Source organism: Sus scrofa, chromosome 8, assembly GCF_000003025.6.
Source record: "Sus scrofa isolate TJ Tabasco breed Duroc chromosome 8, Sscrofa11.1, whole genome shotgun sequence".
NCBI lineage: Eukaryota > Metazoa > Chordata > Mammalia > Artiodactyla > Suidae > Sus > Sus scrofa.
The window spans coordinates 130,376,373-130,397,964 of NC_010450.4; the positions used below are offsets into that span (position 1 = coordinate 130,376,373).

The 21,592-nt window shown below is 45.4% G+C and overlaps 1 protein-coding gene across 8 annotated transcripts in view; it reads right to left on the bottom strand.

The window, feature by feature from the left end:
- Positions 1-21,592, bottom strand: part of HERC3 (HECT and RLD domain containing E3 ubiquitin protein ligase 3) — a 121,105-nt gene that overhangs the window by 30,166 nt on the left and 69,347 nt on the right. For all 8 annotated transcript variants that reach the window (XM_021100756.1, XM_021100749.1, XM_021100750.1 and 5 more), the window contains 8 exons: positions 21,036-21,199; positions 20,570-20,683; positions 9,334-9,357; positions 9,153-9,242; positions 6,858-7,028; positions 5,046-5,189; positions 3,738-3,904; positions 513-579 (listed from right to left, as the gene is read on the bottom strand). In XM_021100756.1, the coding sequence (XP_020956415.1) occupies positions 513-579; positions 3,738-3,904; positions 5,046-5,189; positions 6,858-7,028; positions 9,153-9,242; positions 9,334-9,357; positions 20,570-20,683; positions 21,036-21,199 (941 nt within the window). The remainder of the gene's footprint in view (positions 1-512; positions 580-3,737; positions 3,905-5,045; positions 5,190-6,857; positions 7,029-9,152; positions 9,243-9,333; positions 9,358-20,569; positions 20,684-21,035; positions 21,200-21,592) is intronic.

A 21,592-nucleotide genomic window follows, 5' to 3' on the forward strand; every position in this document is an offset into this window, starting at 1 on the left:
TGGACTTGGAAGGCATTATGCTAAGTGAAATAAGTCAGACTGAGAAAGACAAATACTACATGATGTTATTTATATGCAGAATATAAAAAAATACAACAAACCAGTGAAAATAACAATAAAGGAGGCAGACGTAACAGATACAGCGACCAAACTAAGCGGTTACCAGTGGGGGAGAGAGAAGGAGGGAGGGGCCATTTAGGGGCAGGGGATTAAGACCCACAAACTATTAGGTATAAAATAAGCTATAAAGATATACTGTAGGGAAATACAGCCAATATTTTATGATAACTAGAGTATAACCTTCAAAAATTACTAAATCATTATGTTGTACTCCTGTAACTTACATAATATTGTACAACTGTACTTCGATTTAAAAAAGACTATGACTCAACTAATTTGGTTCAGAGATGTCTCTGAATTCTTTTATCTGGAGACAAATTAATGATAGTTCTGACTCATAAACACGACGAAAGAGACAGCCACGATCCTAAGTGCACGGCGGCAATGCTTACCGTGAAGTTGAGGCAGAAGGTCTCCTCGATATCTTCCCCGGGGTAATCTAAAAGCTCCTGAAGACTCCTAGTCACAGAAAGACAGTGAAAGGGAAAGCAGCAAATCAGACATGGCAATGGTGTTTCTCAGGCACACGTCCAGCGTGTTTGCAAGGAACAGCTGTAAAAGAAGATTCTAGGATGAACATAAACCCAGACTCGCAGAAAATCTTGTCAACTACATCTTGAAAAGAAATATGGTAGTTACTTTGAAGATGCTGGGGGGTTTTTTGCTTGTTTTGCTTTTTTAGGGCTGCACCTGCGGCATGCGGGGGTTCCCAGGCTAGGGGTTGAATCAGAGCTACAGTTGCCAGGCTATGCCATAGCCACGGCAACACAGGGCAACACAGGATCCGAGCCACATCTGTGACCTACACCACAGCTCACGGCAATGCCGGATCCTCAACCCACTAAGCGAGGCCAGAGATCAAACACATGTCGTCACGGATGCCAGTTGGTTTCATTACGGCTGAGCCACAATGGGAACTGCGCTTTTAAGACACCTGTTACCTGTTCTCTGTTGCTACTGACAAAGCCGACTGAATTAATGAAGGATTCGGGTGGATTTATAACTGACACACTCGTGTGAAGCGGGGCACGCCTTGGAAGGTCTATGGGGTAATGGTATTGCAGGGGTCCTGCAGACTGGCTCTAGCCATAGGTATTAGCAGGACAATCCTTCCATCATTCAAACAGCTACAAAGTCACTGCATCCACTTAGGAATTTCGGTGACTAGCCTGCCAGGGCAAGGGGCTCTGTGTGGCGGAGCACTCTATTAGCCGCCACACGAGAGAACACCCGAGACACACTTATGCCAACAACGGTCAGATGGCAGCTCTCGCAAGACGGCATTGTTGCAGTGAGACCTCATTCACGCTTTTTCTTGAGTGAGCTCGGAATCGGGCGGTTCCATAAAAAGTTGCCCAGGAAGAAAATTGGCATGAACTGAGAGCTGCTTCCAGTTAACTAGCCAAAAGCATCACTGGACATGTATCCTTCTCAGCCAGGCTGGCCAAGAAATGGAGCACTGCTTTGACAGCATACACTTCAGTCACTCTTAGTGACCAAAAGCGTGACCCTGCTGGGTCTCCTTTGCCTTTTTTTTTTTTTTTTTTTTTTTAATATATATTTCTTTTCAATTACCTTTTCCTCTCTCTGTGGCCCCCAGCCCGGATCCTCTGTGGTCTCTCAGTGTTGGAACCCTATCCTAATAGGGGGTGTGAGAGTCTCATTTTCAAAGAGACTTCCTCTATGACCCTCTTAAAATGGGTACCCTGTCTCCATAAAGAAGGGGTGTTGCTTCCTATTTAAGTCAAAAGAACTGTATTATTTACAGAAAGCCAAAGATATGGTGGGTTTTTTTTTTTTTTTAATCTATTTCATCGTATACTACCTAAAATCAATGCAGGGAAACTCAAAATAAAAGTAATGTTTAAAAGCCAAAAAGAAAATAACATAAAAACATGGCGGCACTGCTTTGGAAAACAGTCTGGGGGTTCCTTGGAAGACTAGACAGAGCTGGTCACTTGACCCAGCAAGTCCCCTCCAAGGCACATACCCCAGAGAAATGAAAACTCTCATCTCCATAAAACATACATAACACTATCTACGGCAGCACTCTCCACAATAACCAAAAGGGAGAAACAAGCCGAATGCCCATCGACTAATGAAAGGATAAGGAAAATGTGGTATATCCACGTGATGAAATATTATTTGGCCTTAAAGGAAGTGAAAGACACGTGCAAGTTACAAATGACTTGAACCTTGAAAGCACGCTTTGTGACAGCACCCAGACACCAAAAACGACATATTGTTTGATTCCATTTATGTGAAATACCCAGAACAGGCAAGTCTGTAGAGACAGACAGCAGCCTGTGGTTGCCAAGGGCTTGGGGGAATGAGGAAATTGGGGATGCTAAGGTGTACCAGCTTCCTTTTTTAGGTGATAAAAATATTCCAAAATTGACGGTGGTAAAGGCGGCACAACTCTATGAATATAGTAAAAGTCACTGAATTATACACATTAAGTGGATGAATCGTGCGGTATGTGACTAATATCTCAATTAAAGTAGTTTCTAAAAAAGGCTCTGGGAGATTTATATATATAAATCCTTGGCACAGAGCTCCCCAAACCCTTGTAAATTCCTAAGTGATCAGAGCACCTGGAGCATCTTTATTCTATCGAGGTGCCTCTGGGTGGGCTCCTGGACGGGGGCCGGTCACCAGAAAGACCCAGTCAGGATGAGAAACTTGGAATTTCAACCCGACCACCCCCCATCTCCAGAAAGGAAAGAGGGGCTGGCGACAGAGGTGCTAATTAGTCAGGCCACAGTGAGGATGCCTGCATCAAATCCCAATCATACGGGGCTCAGGGCGCTGCTAGGCTGGTGGACACATCCATCCACTGGGAGGGGGAGGGTGCTGCACCCCAACTGCAGGGGGCCAGAAGCTCCCCATCTGTACACCTTATCATGCCCTTTAAAAAAGTGGTGAACCTAAGCCAGTGTCTCCTGGAATTCTGGGGGCTGCTCTAGGGAGTTAGTCAAACCTGAGGAGGGGGTCGTGGGAACACTGATTTGCCGCCAAATGGGGTGGAAGCTGTGGGGAGCCTGGGCACCTACTGCTGACAATGGGCATTGGAAAAAGAGCGGGAACAGTCTTAAGGGAGCCGGCCCTCAACCTGTGGGATGCGACGCTATCTCCAGGCGGATGGGGTCAGAACCATCAATCACAGGCCACCCCGCTGGTGCCGGTGTCGTGGGCAATGACGTGGTGGTGCGGGGTGCGACCAGGAGTGCCGTGAGCGTGCTCGCCGTGTCCACGTCAAGGGGACACAGGAACGAGGAGAGCAGGAGGTCAGGGAAAACCTGAAGCTGTCTTTAGACATACAGGCTCCCCTTTCCAAACGTTCTCTCCTGTATTTACAGACCGCGACACATCTCCAAGTCCTTATGCTTTTTGGTTGTTCGGGATGAGAAAAGCAGAGGCTCTTTTGGATTCCGGGGCAGCTCTGACTTCCCTGTTTCGCTTTCGTCGTCTGCCCTCAGAGGGACACAGGCGATGCTTCAAGCCAGGGGCTGCGCAGCTGCGTCTTAGGACAGGGCCCACCCAGCACCGCCTAACGCGAAACACGAAACACCAGCCGGTGCATGTCCAGCCCCGACGGCTCTCCTCCCGCCGAGTACCTTCCTTCCGCGGGGGACAGCTCCTTCAGGTCTTCCAGGCCGGGCTGCACGTTCAGGAGCTTCTTATAGAGCGCCAGCGGGAAGTGCAGGTCGACCACCGTGGAGTTGTAGATGGCCAGACCGCAGGTTATGCCAATCAAGTGAAACCAGTTGTGCTCTACAAAACACTTTCAGCACGGGTGCAGAGGCGTTAGGAAAACCAAAAGCCGTGGCTCCGGCCCTCAAAACAACCTGCCATTTACCTTACGGGAGCTTCGGGGTGAAAGAATGAGGAGCTCAGTACCATCTAGGGACCTTCTGCCACAGGGAAACACCCCCGACCCAAGTTCACTGTCCCCCAAAAGATGCCGTGAGGACAAAGTGAGGCCTTTACAGCTCCTCTGTGATACAGAGGCCAGCTCCTCCTCGAGGACAGCAACACCGGCCAGCAGGACGTCCTGCAAGGATGCCAACAGCCTCTTCTGTGCCAGCCCAGGCGGCAGCCACGCGCCACATGTGTCCATGAGCACGTGAACAGTGGCTAGACAAGTGAGGAAATGCCTCCTTCGTGTCATCAAATTTTAATTAAAGAAAAACTGAAATAGCCACAGGAGGCTACCGGCTACCTCTTAGGACAGTGCAGATCTAGGGAGAAAACTCCAGTGGAAAAAAAACCTAAGCTAGAGTTGGCTTGAAATGGAAACGCCTTTTAAAACAGCTCTCCAACTGAATTTCCAAAAATGAAGAGTGTGTGTCTACGTGTATGAGTATTCACATACAGATTATCACTGTGATTAAAATCAGACGTTGGTTCTAGAAAAAGCATGTATGTCTGTGTATATATATGTATAACTGAATCACTTCATTTCTTCATTAGATATAGAAGAAATTGATCCAACATTGTACATCAACTATACTTCAATTTAAAAAAAGAATACTGGCAGGAAAAAGAGAGAGATTCTGATGCCATGAAACCACTGGCTTTCATTCCCTAAAGAAATCTAAACTCTTTTGAAAAAAACAGACCCATGTGACAGCTGCTTTTTAGATCTCATAAAAATCTTTCTCATACGCTTTCCACCCTTCATGGATTACAAAGCTTGGAGCTCACCTACTAGACATGGAAATGGGGCTGGCGGGGACAAAACGGTCCATGCGGTCCTGACAACAGGTGAGAAATGAAGCCTGGACACATGATTTAGACATTTTAAAGGACTGTCTTTGTTACGTCCCCCTTTGTACGTTTCCTAAGTCTGGGGACTGGTCTGACAACAAAAAAAAGGAAGCTCAGTTGAATCCGTCCATTGAAAGATGACATCACTAACTTACCGTATCTGAAAACCACAGGAGATTGGAGTCCTGGTAGTAGGTAAACATTCCATAGATGGGATTCAACAGCTCTTTTAATAGTAAAAGGAAGAACTCCTTTGTGACACCACCGGCATCCACTGCTTCTTCGCCATCAAAAATGACCTGGAAATAAGGAAAGCAGAATACCTCAGGGAAATTGTGGGCATTTTATGTTGTCTGTTTTTTAGTAAATTCTTTCCAAAGTCAGGACCAAGAACGGAAGATAGAACATTGATGCAATGAAAACGCAAGGTGTATCTGCTGATTATTCACAAGGCACTGACAAACACACAAAATTTTTACCAGACGTTCGGCAGCCTACAAAGAAAGTCAGCAGTTTACCCTATGTCCACAGAACGTTTAGCATCTTTGGGGGGCAGGAAGGCAAACATAAAAGAACCGATGTGGGGAGATAGTTTTATCTTCAGAGAGGCACAACACTGAGAGCTCAATGTCTGGGCATACAGAGAAAAGCAGTGATTACATTGAGTAAAGGAAGAAACCGCTCTCCATGGGGTTTCTCAACGAACTGATGCATACGCCAGAGAGGAGAGCCTTCTGAGCAGACAGGACCTGGGCTCTGTGGGGGGCGTGAACAGACCCATCACAGACGCATGTGGCGCAGGCTGGGCCCACCACACTAACAACTACAGCAAACTAACAGGGGAGATTTACTGAGTGTTTACTGCACGCCTGCCAGCACTGACCAACCTCATCCTCTGAACCATCTCAGGCACAGGGGTTGCTGTTCTGACCCCCAACTTCCAGGTTTCAGGCACAGAGCTATGGGGTTTCTGAACTAACTGATGCATCGTTTCAGAAAGCTTGTCCTGATGCTGCGTTCAAGGCTGCCTAGAGCAGGAGGAGAGGAAAGGTGAGGACAGAGGCAGGGCCCCTCCTGACTGTATGGATGCCCTGGAAGACTTAACTCAGACATGCTACCAAGCCAGAAGGGTCTCGACTGACTTACCGACAGAAAACAGGGGGCAAGGACGGCCCCCTCTCTCTGCCATATCAAAAGCTAACCCAGATGTTTTAGAGAGAACTCCCTGGGAGACTGATGGGTCCGAAGATGCTCACGGGAAAGCGTGAAAAAGGGGACAGTGTCACAGAGACCATCAGCTTCTTGCCCATTACACGTCACAAACTGGGGTTTGCAAGAGGACTGGAAATAGAGTTGGCAATTCTTCTGAAGGGAAAGGTAAGCGACTTAACACCGCAAATAACTCACGGAGGATTGACTGAGCCCCTACCACATACCAGGCATTGTGCTACGCCCTGGGAATACCCTACGGAGTAACACAAACGGGCATAGGCCACTCGGAAAGACAATTTCTTCATCATTTCAGAGTATGAAGAGCGCCTAGCCAAACAGGCTACCAGCTAGCCAGACGATTTCACTGCCTTTCCGTTCTTTTTCTACCTTCTTTCTCTTAAATCTCTGCCATCCAAAGATGTCCGGATGCTGGCTTGATAGGTTTACCTAGGCGACGCCTTAGCTGTGCTGTTGTTTGCTCGTGTTTGGTGGAGCTGGAGCAGGTACATTGCAGACAGCAGACAAGGACGGCCCTACACTCCCCCAAGGAATCCACTGGCAGTTTTATCTGATGACATGCTGGCTGTTCTGCGTGTTCATCTGACAGAAGGAGGGGGGGGAATTCTCATAAAAATGAGTAAGAAAAAATAATCAATGGCTGCCCGTCGAGACTGTGATAAGATCGCTGCTGCTTCATCAACACGGTTTAAAGAAAAGCCAGGAAGGTGCTTAGAGGAAGAGAGTGAAGGGCTCACCTTGAGAGGCTTTTTCAGATCGATGTCAGAATGGATGCTCAGCTCTCGCAGGGCGTCCCCAACAAGGTTGTTCCTGCGCACGTGAAGGACCAGGAAGGGGCTTCTGGCCAGCAGAGGCTCCAGGGTGAGAAGCATGAAGACATTCTGCAGGTTGGCCCCGTTGACCGCCACCTGCAACAGCGCAGCCGAGAGCTCGGTTACCCCTCGGAGCGCACCTGCGCGTGGGGACAGCAGCCCGCCGTGCCTGCCGCCCAGGGCGGGTGTGCGGCAGGCTGACCGCTTCGCCAGCTACTGGACCTTTCCAGCAGATCTTCTCAGCTACTCCTGTTTACAAAACACACACACATCTTTCTACTCTGAACCCAAAGAGAGTAACGGAGACCCTCTGGAAACCATATGATCCATAACGCGTTTCGGGAAAACGGTTTAGACCAAGCTGAGGAAGGCAGAAATAAGATCGCAGTGGGAGAAGGTGATGACGGAGACTGGCGACAAACAGGAAAGGAAGAAAACCCTAATATCCACCTGCAGTATAGTTTCTGTCCTTGGAAAAGTGTCCGCTTTCTCTGGAAACTTTTAAATTGTCAGTATCATGGGTATACCACTGTGAAAACACAGAGCTGCAGATACAGATAAGAGCTGGAGAGAGACGAAGATGGGGAGAGGGAGGGAAGGAAGGTACAGCGCCACCAACCGTAGGGACAGGTGGATGTGGACAGCTGACTCACGAATGTCTTCGTAGGCTGGTCAAAACCAATTCTATTATACAATGAAAAGGTGTATTTAAAATAAATTAAATACACCTCTATAACTTAAGTTTCTGCTCAATGAAAAGTTACCAAGCTCCATTTAATCACCTGTCAGAGGTGAGCAAACAATGGTCCACAGACCCAGGCTAGCCTGCTGCCTGTCTGTGTACAGCTCTTGAGCTAAAAATCGTTTTTGTATTTTTTTTTTTTTTTTTTTGGTTTTTGTATTTTTAAATGGCTAAAAAAAATCATGGAGTTCCCGTTGTGGTGCAGCAGAAATGGATCCAACTAGGAACCACGAGGTTGCAGGTTCGATCCCTGGCCTTGCTCAGTGGGTTAAGGATCCAGTGTTGCGGTGAGCTGTGGTGTAGCTCACAGATGCGGCTCGGATCTGGCGTTGCTGTGGCTGTGATATAGGCTGGCAGCTACAGCTCCAATTCAACCCCTAGCCTGGGAACCTCCATATGCCACCCATTTGGCCCTAAAAAGGAGGGGGAAAAAAAATCAAAAGAGGAATATTTCACCACATGTGAAAATTACATAAAATTCAAATTTCATGCTAAAACAGAGTTGAATACTTGACACAGACTGTTCGGTCCATGAGGTCAAATATTTACTATGCGACCCTTTATTAAGACACTTGCCATGGATGCAGCTAGAGATTCTCACACTAGATGAAGTAAGTCAGAAAGAGAAAGACAAATACCATAACATCACTATTATGTGGAATCTAAAATATGGCACAAGTGATCCTGTCTATAAAACAGAAACAGACCCATGGACAGAGAACAGACTTGCAGTTGCCAAGCAGGAGGGAGTGGGACGGACTGGGATTTTGGGTTTAGTAGACACAGACTATTACAGTTAAATGGACAAGTGGAGTTCCCATGGTGGCGCAGTGGTTAAGGAATCCGACTAGGAACCATGAGGTTGCGGGTTCGGTCCCTGCCCTTGCTCAGTGGGTTAACGATCCGGCAACGCCGTGAGCTGTGGTGTAGGTTGCAGACGCGGCTCGGAGCCCGCATTGCTGTGGCTCTGGTGTAGACTGGCGGCTACAGCTCCAATTCGGCCCCTAGCCTGGGAACCTCCACATGCCGCGGGCGCAGCCCTAGAAAAGGCAAAAAGACAAAAAAATAAAAATAAAATGGATAAGCAATGAGGTCCTAACTGCACAGCACAGGGAACTATATCCAGTCTCTTGGAAAAAAACATGATGGGAGATAATGTAAGAAAAGAAATGGATATAGATGTATGACTGGGTCACTTTGCTGTAGAGCAGACATTGGCACAACACTGTAAATCAATTATACTCTAATAAAATTTTTTTTAAAGGAGACACTTGCCAACCCTCAGTTTATGTAAATGCGCATTCACATATACATGTTATATTCAATATAAAATTGCTGAAAACATTTCTAATAGTTCTAAAAGTAACAATGGAACTTCATCTAAATAAACTTTCTCCTATTTTCTCCTAGGAAAAATTATACCTGAATGTGTAAGATGAAAGAAACCTCGCAAGAAAACAATTTTTAAAATATGTTACCTGCATCTGCAGTTCAGCATCAGTCTGTAACATTTTGGTCTTGGCTTGGGCATCAAAGATGAAAGGGTAGGAACAGAGTGTTACAGTATCCTAGAATAAAACATTTTATTGGCAATATTATAGTTCCAGAGAGAATGCTGCTGGAAAAACACATAAATAAATTTTTAAAAGGATCATTTACCTGTATTATAGATGGTCTAGCTTTCTGCGTAAAGAAAAATAAAAAGTCTCTTAGTTGGACTGCAAAACTGGAACTTTTTACCCCTTACAAATAAAAACAAAGAACAAAACCAGATACCCTATCTGACCATGTGGCCATGGAACTAACACCGTTTGAACAGCTGACTGGAGTCTGGATGGAATACACCAGAGACGCTGATGGACACAGACTGAGAAAAACACTAAAAACGATTTTTTAAAAAATTTTAAAGGAGCTTTATAAGTCATTTCACTAACTCCGTGTTTTACAGCGTTAACAGAATTCTCATTTCTAAGAAATCTCATCCCAAAACAGGAGCTTTACAACCAAGACTTCAGAGGTTAATTTTGCTGAGCAAAGTGGATACTGCAAGTTTCATGTGTCAAGATGTTTAGCCTTCTTCACAAACACACCCAGTTACTCTTGGGAGAAACCAGGTATTTAGAAAACTGTCCCTAATTAGGCACCTACACCAATGTTTGGCCTACAGAAGACATTCCATCAATTCATGGAAGAAGTCTGAATAAATTTTGAGGACACTAACAGGACAGGTGTACTTCATTCTACTCCACGTTACTGCATTTCACAGACACCACATGGGTGTGTCTGCTTGTTTTACAAATGGAAAGTTTTGTGGCAATCCGGAGTCTTGCAAGTGTATCAATGCCATTTTTCCAATAGAAGTCTCTGTGTCACATTTTGGTAATTCTCCCCAAATTTCAAACCTTCTCATTATTATTACATTTGTTATGGTCTGTGACCAGTGATCTTGGTGTTACTACTGCAAAAAGATTATGACTTGCTGAAGGCTAAGGTGATGGTGAGAATTTTTTATCAACAAAGTATTTTTAATTAAGGTTTGTACTTTGTTTTTTAAACATAATGCTCCTGCACACCTAACAGACTACAGCATGGTATAAACATAACTTTTATAGGTATTGGGAAACCAAAAAAATTCATATGACTTGCATTATTGCCATATTTGCTTTATTGTGGAGGTGCAGAACCAAACTCAAAACATTTCACAACCATAAACGTATCTAAGAGGTACGTTAGTTTCATTTATCAGGAGAAAAAAAGAACTCTCTCCTGAAAGGCTTTGTTAAGTTAATAAATAATGTCTGCTACATAACCTAACAGAAACAAACAAAAAATCAATGGTACAGATCACACTGACCCGTAGCAGAATATCTCAAGCAGAAAACGATGTGTTTATTCCCAGAGGTGTGAGAGTGCGCCACGATTTTTTTTTTTTTTTTTTTAGGGCCACACCTGTGCCACATGGTAGTTCCCAGGTGAGGAGTCCAATTGGAGCTACAGCCACTGGCCTGTGCCGCAGCTGCAGCCACGCCAGATCTGAGCCATGTCTGCAACCTACACCACAGCTCATGGCAATGCCAGATCCCTGACCCACGGAACAGGGCCAGGGATTGAACCCACATCCTCATGGATACTAGTCAGGTTCATTATTGCTGAGCCACAACAGGAACTCCCTCCATGCATTTGTTTTTTAATTTCTGTGGGTTTTTTTTTTTATGGTATTCTAAACAAAATAAAAATACATTCTGAATGGCTTCCTTCTGATGGTGTGTTGCATATAATTTGCATTTTTTGTGTGTGTGTCTTTTTTTTCTTTTCAGGGCTGCACCCACAGCATATGGAGGTTCCCAGGCTAGGAGTTGAATCAGAGCTGTAGCTGCCGGCCTACACCACAGCCACAGCAACGCTGGATCCTTAACCCACTGAGCAAGGCCAGGGATCAAACCCGTTTCCTCATGGATTCTAGTTGGGTTTGTTAACCACTGAGCCACGAGGGGAACTCCTGCATTTATTTTAATGACTGCACTGGTGCTGCGTTATACTGAACTGTCCAAGGGTAATAAGCGAAGAGGGAAAGCAGACTTCTTTGTAAGTGATGCATTTGCGCCCAGGAAAAGGCTGGAGCAGCCCTGGCTCACTGCTTGAATGAAGTTTAACAGCAGCTCAAAGGACAAAAGCGAGCTGAGTCACCCCAGGGCGCGCAGCCTCGGGGCTCAAGTCCCCAGGCCTGGCTGCAGGCAGTCCTGACGGCAGCGCAAATGCGGTCTGGTTTCAGGCCAAATCAGTGAGGCTAACTGGTGTTTTGCTGATTTTGGACTTTTGTTCGTATTTAATGTGTAAACTTGGTTTGGGTTTATAATGTTTAAAAGCTCTATGGAGAGCAAGTGTATACCTACCTCCTTTTGGGTTTGTGACTATTTCCATGGCATCATTTTAGAGCAATTTGAATTAAAATCCACCCTTTATCCTTTAGAAACAGGCTCCGTCAGGGATCTTGGACCATTGCCCTGGACTGAGAAACGCCAACTGGAGAGAGGATTCCAGTGCAGGGAGACGAGGCATGAACTCCTGCACCTAAAACCCAAGCTGACTGGACTCATTCTCAGGCCCACTTCCCCAATTACTAGAATTCTGGAACTGAAATCACTAGAATAAACACACACGCACACACACAACACCCCACCACAGCACCCTGGCTTCTGCCCTAGGTCCCTACAGAAGGTACGCGTGTCCTGGGAAAGCGTGTTTAAGACTGGTGCCAATATCCAGAATTTTCGAATCTTCTCAGCAGAGATTTTATTCTAAGCATCATTTGCCTACCCTCAAGGCAAATCAAAGACCTTTATAACGTGTGTTGGTTTGTACAGCAAGATAAAGCTTTGAATGCTTCCAATGTAAGAATGATTATGGGAGATGTGACAACAGTGGCGGTACAAACAGCTGCGGGCATTAATTACAACGTCCCAGTGTACAGTGGGCCCTCCTGACCCACAGGGTCCACATCTGCAGAGTCATCAACCTCAGATGGAAAATACCGGGTGGGGGGGGACTTCCAGAAACTTCCAGAGAGCAACACTTGAATCTGCCACACACGGGCAACGATGTCCATAGCATTTACACTGCATTAGGCATGATAAGTAATCAAGAGACCCTTAAAGTATATGAAAGGATGCAGGCAGGTTGTATGCAAATGCGACACCACTGCGGATGAGAGACTTGAGTGTGGAGAATTCTGCATGCGGGTCCGGGCTCAAGGAACCAACCCCCCGTGGACCTAGCAGCCTTAAATACTGGTGATTTGATTGGTGCAATACAGTGATTTCAGACTGTATTTCTCGGCTCTCCCCAGTTCTGCAACTCCCTCCGAGCCCCCTCTCCTTGCAACGCCCACCACCAGCCCCCCCGACCCCTTTACCGCTCCCCTTCTGCAGCTCGTAGTCCTCCCATCACCCCCTGCCGGACCCCGACCCCACCCCTGAAAGAGGGCGCTCTGGGAGGCAGGCTGATCTCTGCTCTGGAGAAGGAGAGAGGGAAGAGGAGGTAGGGTCACCGGATGACGAAGTCGGCTGGAAAGAAACCCAGCTGGGAACCAGAGCCAAGGCCAGAGGATGGGGGTCCAGGAGACTCCGGCCCCAGGGGAGGACTGCGGCGCCGGCTCTGGGAAGGTGAAGAAGGCAAGGGTGTTCAGAAAAAGACGCAGCAGACCTGTTTCAAAGTCTATTTTTAGGTCTATAATTTTTTTTGACAAGTCTATGGGGCTTTGATTTGAAATATAAGAATTTCATTTCACTGATTTCTATTTTGTAGATGCTAATTTTTTTTTTTTAATTTGCTTTTTTTTTTTCAGGGCTGTACCTGTGGCATGTGGAAGCTCCCAGGCTAGGGGTTGAATCGGAGCTACAGCTGCCAGCCTACACCACAGCCACAGCCACGCAGGATCCGAGGTGTGTCTGTGACCCACACCACAGCTCATGGCAACGCCGGATCCTTAATTGGCTAAGCGAGGCCAGGGATCAAACCTCATGGTTCCTAGTCAGTTTCCGCTGCACCACAACGGTAACTCCAGATGCTAAACACTTTAGAAATGATATTAATACTGGCATTTTCGCACTCCATGAACTGAAGAGCAGAACGGCAGTATTCCGATTCTGCTCCCTGACTGCTCTCCCTCACCTAGGAGGATGAGATCCCCCTGAGAGGCTGCGTGTCCTGGGCCATCCCTTCCCCACCAGGGGGTCTCACACACCTAAAGCCAAAAGGTGCTAGTGATGCATCATGGGTCAAGTGCTGCTGCTCGAAATGGGGTTGCGCCGTGACCTTAGTTCATTTTTTTAAAAACTATATGAGCCAATGAGTAAATACCGGGTTCAGAACTGGACAACTGAGAAACTGGGAATATCTTTTTCCTCTTTTTTTTTTTAATTTTAAGTCAGCATTTCCTAAATGGGGCTGTGACTGGGGACAACGGGTAGGACACAAACACGGGAGCCTCTGTCTTGGGGCCTGTCTGGCACCACGGGTCCCTGCACCTCGCTGAGCAGATCCGGCTCCCAGCAAAGACTGGGGCCTCACCTCCCCGATGCACGATGTGCTGGTCCCTGCCCAGGATGACACACACAGACAAGGTCACAGCGACTTGAGTCTTCAGGTTTGAAGCATTTACTTGGTGTCACTGACTTCCTCACCTCTGCTGCCCTCTAGGGGCAGGTCACAGAGTTACTCACTCTACGTTCTAGTCAGTTTCCAAGTGTAGATGATGGCAGTTTATTAATTGAAATAAATAAACCACTACCACCTATGCTTTAAAATAAAAGTCCGCCACTTCAAAATGTTCCTTTTGTGCTCCCTAACCTTGTGCACACAAGTGTTTCGTCCCTGAAATGACCTTTTCACTACGCTGAACACCTCACAGAGGCAGCCACCACGTCCTATATGTGTCTCTGTTCCCAGGCACGGGACAGACTGCTTCCTGAAAAACACTTAAAAAGGGCTTGCCACATGCCAGGCACCAGGTTCGTTGCCAAGTAAGACCTTCCCATGCTTTCTCCCATTTAATTTTCATAATGTCATTATAATTCTTATGTATAAATGAGGATGCTAGGCTTATAGAAACGAAAACACCTGCCCAAGGTCGCATAGGTCGTGGGCCACAGTTGAGACTTTTGAATCCAGTTCTTTCTGACAAAAGCACGTGCTCTGAGCAGCCTTGACTATGACCACACTAAAAAATTTAACACATCAAAATCATTTATTGTGAGACACACACACACACATAGGAAAATTATTCAGCCATGAAAAAGGCAATCCTGCCATGTGCAACAACATGGGTGAAACTGAAGGACGTTTATGCTCAGTGAAATAAGCCAGACAGAGAAGGACAAATGCTGTACAACCTCACCTATATGTGGAGTCTTTAAAGAAAGAAAGAAAGAAAGAAAAAAGAAAGAAAGAAAGAAAGAAAGAAAGAAAGCAAGCCAGCCAGCCTCATAGATACAGAAAAATGGTGGTTGCCGGGGGCTGGTGGGGAGACGGAATGCAGGCAGAAGGGGAGATGTAGGTCAAACAGCACAACCTTTTCAGCTGTCAGTCAGTCCTGGAGATCTAGGTCATGACACAGAATTACATACTGGACGTTTGTTGAGAGTGCATCTTAAGCATCCGCAAGACCCATAAAAAAAGTTAACTGTGTGAGACATTGGATGGGTTAATTACCTTGATCTCTGTAGCTACTTCACAATGTGTGTGTATATCAAAGCATCACACTGCACACTTTAAATACATACAATGTTGTTTGTTAATTACCCCTCAGTGAAGCTGGGGGGAAATTCACTTATTGTTCATTACTACCATTTACAACTGATTAAGTCCAGAAATAAACCCATGGATATATGGCTAATTAGGTTATATTAAGGAGGCAAGATCACACAATGTGAAAAGGACAGGCTCTTCAACACATGGTGTTGAGAAAACTGGACAGGCGCACACGAAAGAATGAAACTATCTCACTATCTTACTTATCATACATAAAAACTAACTCAAAGTGATTGAAAGACTTGAATGTGAGACCCAAGACATAAAACTCATAGAAGAAAACACAGGTAGTAATAAGCAACTTGCCATCCATCTTGGCAATGAGTTTTTTGGATCTGACTTCAAAATCAAAAGTGACATAAGGGGAGTTCCTGTCATGGTGCAGTGGAAATGAATCTGATCAGTAACCATGAGGGCACAGGTTCAATCCCTGGCTTCACTCAGTGAGTTAAGGATCTGGCATTGCCATGAGCTGTGGTGTAGGTCACAGATGTGGCTCAGATCTTGAGTTGCTGTGGTGTACGCCGGCAGCTATAGCTCTGATCAACCCCTAGTCTGGGAACTTCCATGTGCCACAAGTATGGCCCTAAAAAGCAAAAAAAAAAAAAAAAAAAAAAAAAAAAAAGGCAACAAAAGCAAAAATAAACAAATGGAACACAACCAAACTAAAAAGCTTTCCTGCTGGCAAAGGAAATCATCAACAAAATTTGAAAAGGCAGCCTACAGAATGTGAGAGGTATTTGCAAATACATCTGATAAAACGTTAATGTCCAAAATATACAAAGCACTCATACAACTCAGTATCAAAACAAAAACCACAAGCTAATTAAAAAATAGGCAGAGAATCAGAACAGATTTTTTTCCAAAGGCACACATGTGGCCACCAGGCACATGAAAAGATGCTCGACATCCCTAATCATCAGGGAAACGCACATCCAAACCACAACGAGCTACCACCTCACACCTGTCAGAATGGCTATTACCAAAAAGACAACAAATAGCAAGTGTGTCGGGTTGGGGGGGGGGGCAAGGAGAAAAGGGATGCTGGGCATGTAAACTGAGGCAGCCACTGGAGAAACTGTTTGGAGGTCACGCAAAAAAATTAAAAACAGAATTACCATATGATTGTGCAATGCCTCTTCTGGGTATTCATTTAAAGAAAGGGAAACACTAATTCAACAAGATATACGTACCCCTATATTCATCGCAGCCTTATAGGAAAACATATAAAATTTAGCCGAGAGGAAAACAACCCAGGTGTCCATAGATGGGTGAATGGATAAAGAAGATGGGGGGATATCTAGCCCCACAATGGAACAGTTCTCATGTAACCAAGCAGGAGCCCACGGAGCCTTTCCCGGGACAGACGCTTGCCCCACAGCCTCTGCTTTATTAGCTCCTCCCTGAGGTACCTGGATAATAGCAGCTGCTGTCAATTTCCCCAGTAGCTTTGCTGATGCCAAGACCCCCTCCAAAAGGAAGGATTAACGCCCTGATGAGTATGCAGCCCCCAGACCTACGAGCCCCCCCTGCGGAGATGTGAGCCCCTGCCCTGTTACCTCGCCATCAGCCCATCGGAGAACCGCGCAGGAGCTGATCACAGCCCGGACTCTCCTCCCTCGCTTGGCCTTTAAAAATGCTTTCCTGAAGCCCACGGGGGATTTGGGGTGTTTTGAGCACTAGCGGCCCTGGGCGTCTTGCTTGGCGCCCTGAAATACGCTGCCCTTTCCTTCACTAAAACCCAGCATCAAAAATTTGCTCTACTGCACCCAGGCGAGCAGACTCGGGTTTCACACTTAGACACCAAGGATGGCATCTTGTGAATTCCCTGGTGGCTCAGTGGGTTAGGATCCAGCACTGTCACTGCTGTGCGGCAGGTTCAGTCTCTGGCCCGGGAACTTCCACATGCCATGGGCATGGCCAAAAAACCAAAACTTAAAATGAAAACAAACAAACAAAAAAGAAAGAATGGAATCTTGCCATTTTCAACATGAATGGCGCTGGAGGGCATTATGCTACGTGAAATAAGTTGGACGAGGAAAGACAAATGTTGATTTTACTTGTACTTGGAATCGAAACAGATAAACCAAATCGAAACAAAAAAACAAGGTCATAGGCAAGAAAGTTTAGTGGTTGCCAGAGGGGAGAGGGGATGGAGGGTGGGTGAAGAGAGTCAAAACATAACCTTCCAGTTATCAAATAAACAAGTCACAGTGATGTAATGCACAGTACGGTGACTACAGATAATAAAACTGTACTGCGTGTTCTAGTTGCTAAATTTGCTAAGAGAATAAATCTTAAAAGTCATCACTACAAGAAAAAATATTTGTAACTAGGTGTGGCGACAGAATGAGACTTAAGGTAGTGATCATTTCACAGTGTATATCAACACCGAGTCGTTATGGCATACACCCGAGATGAACACAATGCCATGTCAATGAAACCTCGAAAAAAATCAGTCAAAAAATTAATATACGAAACAGCTTTAGCATTTTAGCTTAAAATCCAAGCTACCAAGAAATTTAAACTTCAATTTCTAATAGTATTGTATAAAACGGAAAAAAAATCCACAGAAATCACAAAAAGTCACACAGTAACTTCACCTAATTTTCTATCTTTCTATAACACCTTAATTATTGAAGGGGAAATGAGCATCTGGTATTTAAGACTTTTATTTGCTTATCAAATGTTAAGAGAAAGGAACTATAAAAAAGTTATCTAAGTTGCTCACTTAAGGACCTCATACCACAGTCGTGAAAATCTGTGTTTTAATGCCAGCAACTTCTTCGGGGTCAAAAAGAATTAAGAGCTCATTAGAATTATTTTATTCAGCAACCAGTCACAGAAAGGGTAGACTAAAAGTCAGAAAGATTGGCTTTTACAGCGAATTGAATTGATGGAAAAATTGCTTAACTTCTCTGGGCCTCCAATTTCTCAAGGAGCAGCAACAAAGCAGTCAGCTAAATAATTCACAGGGAGTACTTCAGCTCTTAACATTTTATGAGTCAGTGAATATTTATTTACAAATTGATAAAACAGAAGAGCTTCTCTCTTTATATTTTCTAAATGAACAGAAGGAAACAGAGCTCACTGTTAGCCTCTGTGAAATTTCCCACGTAAACTCATTTAGAAAATTCACCCACTTTTTAAGAGAGTATTTTGGTTTTTTAAGGTCATCAAAAATCTTATTAAAAATGCAATATTGCGTCTGGCATTGATCATCTATTATTTGACAAAGAAAATAATCTCCCTTAATTAAAAAAACCCATTTAAATGCCTTGCTTCTGGACACGAGTGCTGACCTCCAAAAGCCCTGCAGGGAAATACTGTCTCATGCTGGTGATGAATCAGCTCCACCGGCAAGGATTCCTCTCGGATGCAGCTGCTGTGTGTGGCTTCACCTCATATAATAACCAAGTTATCCCTCTGTTTTCTGACCTCATATAAGAACCAAGTTATCCCTGTTTTCTGACATCATGGAAGTTTGCACATAATCCACAGATAGGGATGCTAAGAAGCCTTACACACACCCCACGCCAGTCTGCAACCAAACCGAGAGTCAGGCTGGGGGCGGCAGGCGCAAACCTGCAGTTCTTACAGCGGGAACTAGGTCAGGGATCCGTGATATTTTCACGGATGGGTTACCTGCTACATTTAGGGTTGCATGTTAACCCCAAATCAGAGGTCGCCTGGAGGATTCAGGCAGGTAACAGAAGACGACTGCAGCAGGCGAGCTGTGAGATGAGGACAATCAGCAAATGACCCTCTCCCCATATCAAAATCAAGCTGCAGTGGGGACTCTGGCACAGAGAAGCCTTGTCCACAGAGCCTGTACTCAATGCCAGCCAACTGGTGCCATCTGGGAAGACAGGTCACGAAGCTAGATCTTCCAAGTCTCAAGAAAAGCCAGAAATTCATCTTGTGTCTTGACTTTTTAAAATTATGATAAACTTCTCTGACCTCAACCTTACAAATGTTTTCTCAGGTCAGGCTCCCAAGAAAAGCAAAAATAAACCAATGGGACCTAACCAAACTGACAAGCTTTTGCACAGCAAGGAAACCATAAAAAACAAAACCAAAAAGATGACTTACAGAATCAGAGAAAATAGTTTCAAACGATGCAACCGACAAGGGCTTAATCTCTAAAATACACCAACACTAATACAACTCAACAGCAAAAAAAAAGCCAACAACCTAATGGAAAAATGGGCAAAAGACCTGAATAGACATTTCTCCAAAGAAGACATACAGATGGCCAACAAGCACATGAAAAAATGCTCCACATCCCTGATTATTAGAGAAATGCAAACCAAAACTACCATGAGATACCACTCACACCTGTCAGAATGGCCATCGCTATAAGTCCACAAATAACAAATGCTGGAGGGGTGTGGAGAAAAGGGAACCCTCCTGCACTGTTGGTGGGAATGTAAGCTGGTACAACCACCATGGAGATCAGTATGGAGATACCTCAGAAAACTATACATAGAACTACCATAGGACCCAGCAATCCCACTCTTGGGCACACATCCGGACAAAACTTTCCTTGAAAAAGACACATGCACCTGCATGTTCACTGCAGCACTACTCACAATAGCCAAGACATGGAACAACCCAAATGTCCATCGACAGATGATTGGATTAGGAAGATGTGGTACATATACACAATGGAATACTACTCAACCATAAAAAAGGAACAAAATCATGCCATTTGCAGCAACATGGATGGAACTAGAGACTCTCATACTCAGTGTAGTAAGTCAGAAAGAGAAAGACAAATACCATATGATATCACTTATATCTGGAATCTAATATAGGGCACAAATGAACCTTTCCACAGAAAAGAAGCTCATGGACTTGGGAGAACAGACTTGTGGTTGTCAAGGGGGAAGGGGAGGGAGTGGGATGGACTGGGAAGCTAGGGTTAACAGATGCAGACTGTTGCCTTAGGAATGGCTAAGCAAAGAGATCCTGCTGTGCAGCCCTGGGAACTGTATTAGTCACTTATGATGGAGCCTGATAATGTGAGAAAAAACAGGTATGTGTGACTGGGTCACCTTGCTGTGCAGTAGACAACTGACAGAACACTGTCAACCAGCTATAAAGGAAAAAATCATTTAAACACATTTTAAAAAATTGTGATAACAGTCAAAGTTTGCCATCTTTACCATTTTGAAGTGGACAGTTCACTAGTGCTACGTTCACACCATCGTGCAATGATCTCCAGAACTTTCTCATCCTGCAAAGCTGAAAACTCTGTGCCCCATTTCCCCTCCCCCAGACCCTGACAACCACCGCTGTACTTTGTCTCTGTGTCTGACCACTCCAGACACCCTGCTTCTCGTAAATGTCTAACTAACGCTTACACCATCCCAGGTTACTACCCACTTCTGCCTGCTTGTGACCGTTCCAACTACTCAAAGCACTTCAGTGTCTGAAGAACACAAAAGCCGGGGGCTAAAACGCAGATGTGACCCTAACATCAAAGCCAAGGGCAAATTAGAGAGTGCGGAGGCGCATCGCTTGTCCTTATTTGTCCTCGGAGAAGAGATGAAAGCTTTCAGATACGCTTTACACGAGTTCTTACCATGCCTGCTTGATGCAAGAACCACATGAGGTAGTCTTCCTGGATGTCCACGAGACTGGAGATCTCAGGAATGTAAAACGTATCATACTCCACATGCTTCACTTTAAGATTGACCTGACGAAGGACAAAACAAGGACACCTAAGACCCGGGCAACTGGGTCTTCCTTCTAGGCTCCCCCTAGACCATCTGGGTGGATCGTCCTACCCGCATCTCCTTGCCCATCTCCCCATGGCTCCTCTCCAGGCTCACCTTTTTTTTTTTTTGCCATTTCTTGGGCCGCCCCCGTGGCATATGGAGGTTCCCAGGCTAGGGGTCTAATGGAGCTGTAGCCGCCAGCCTACACCACAGCCACAGCAACGCGGGATCCTTAACCCACTGAGCTAGGCCAGGGATCGAACCTGCAACCTCATGGTTCCTAGTGGGACTTGCTAACTGCTGCGCCACGACGGGAACTCCCAGGCTCACCTTGTACAACTTCTCCAAGAGCCTGAGCGCGGCTGTGATGTAATTGTTAAACAGCACAGGAATTAAGAACGTCTTCCTTCCTCTCAGCAGATACACGACAGCCCCTTTATAGAGGTTTACCAGCTTCGTGAAATATTTCGGGCATACCTGAGACCACCAGTTATCTTTAGGAAGAAAGGAAAGACATAGTCTCAACACGTCATCTTGAGGCGAGCGTGTATGCCTTCTGCCTACCAGCTAAAAACTGCTCCAGCTAGAAGGTAAGCATTAGTCTAAAATACAGTTTCCCCACACTGGCTTGGCAAAGAAGCCATTAGAGCATTTCTGCAGAGAGCAGCAGATGCACGAGAATCCTGGAGCTTTTTTTTCTCAAGCTTTATCTGAGTTTTTTTCCCTCAAGGACCTCATTCAGAAGACCCATCACAAAGTTCAGTTCCAAGGGCGCATGTGCCAAGATGCTGAGGCACCTGTTTGGGGCAGGAGCATCCTCGTACCCTGGTCCTTTCAGCCTTCTTCTCAGCCACCACCTAAGTCCTGGCTGAGGAATGCTGAGGACC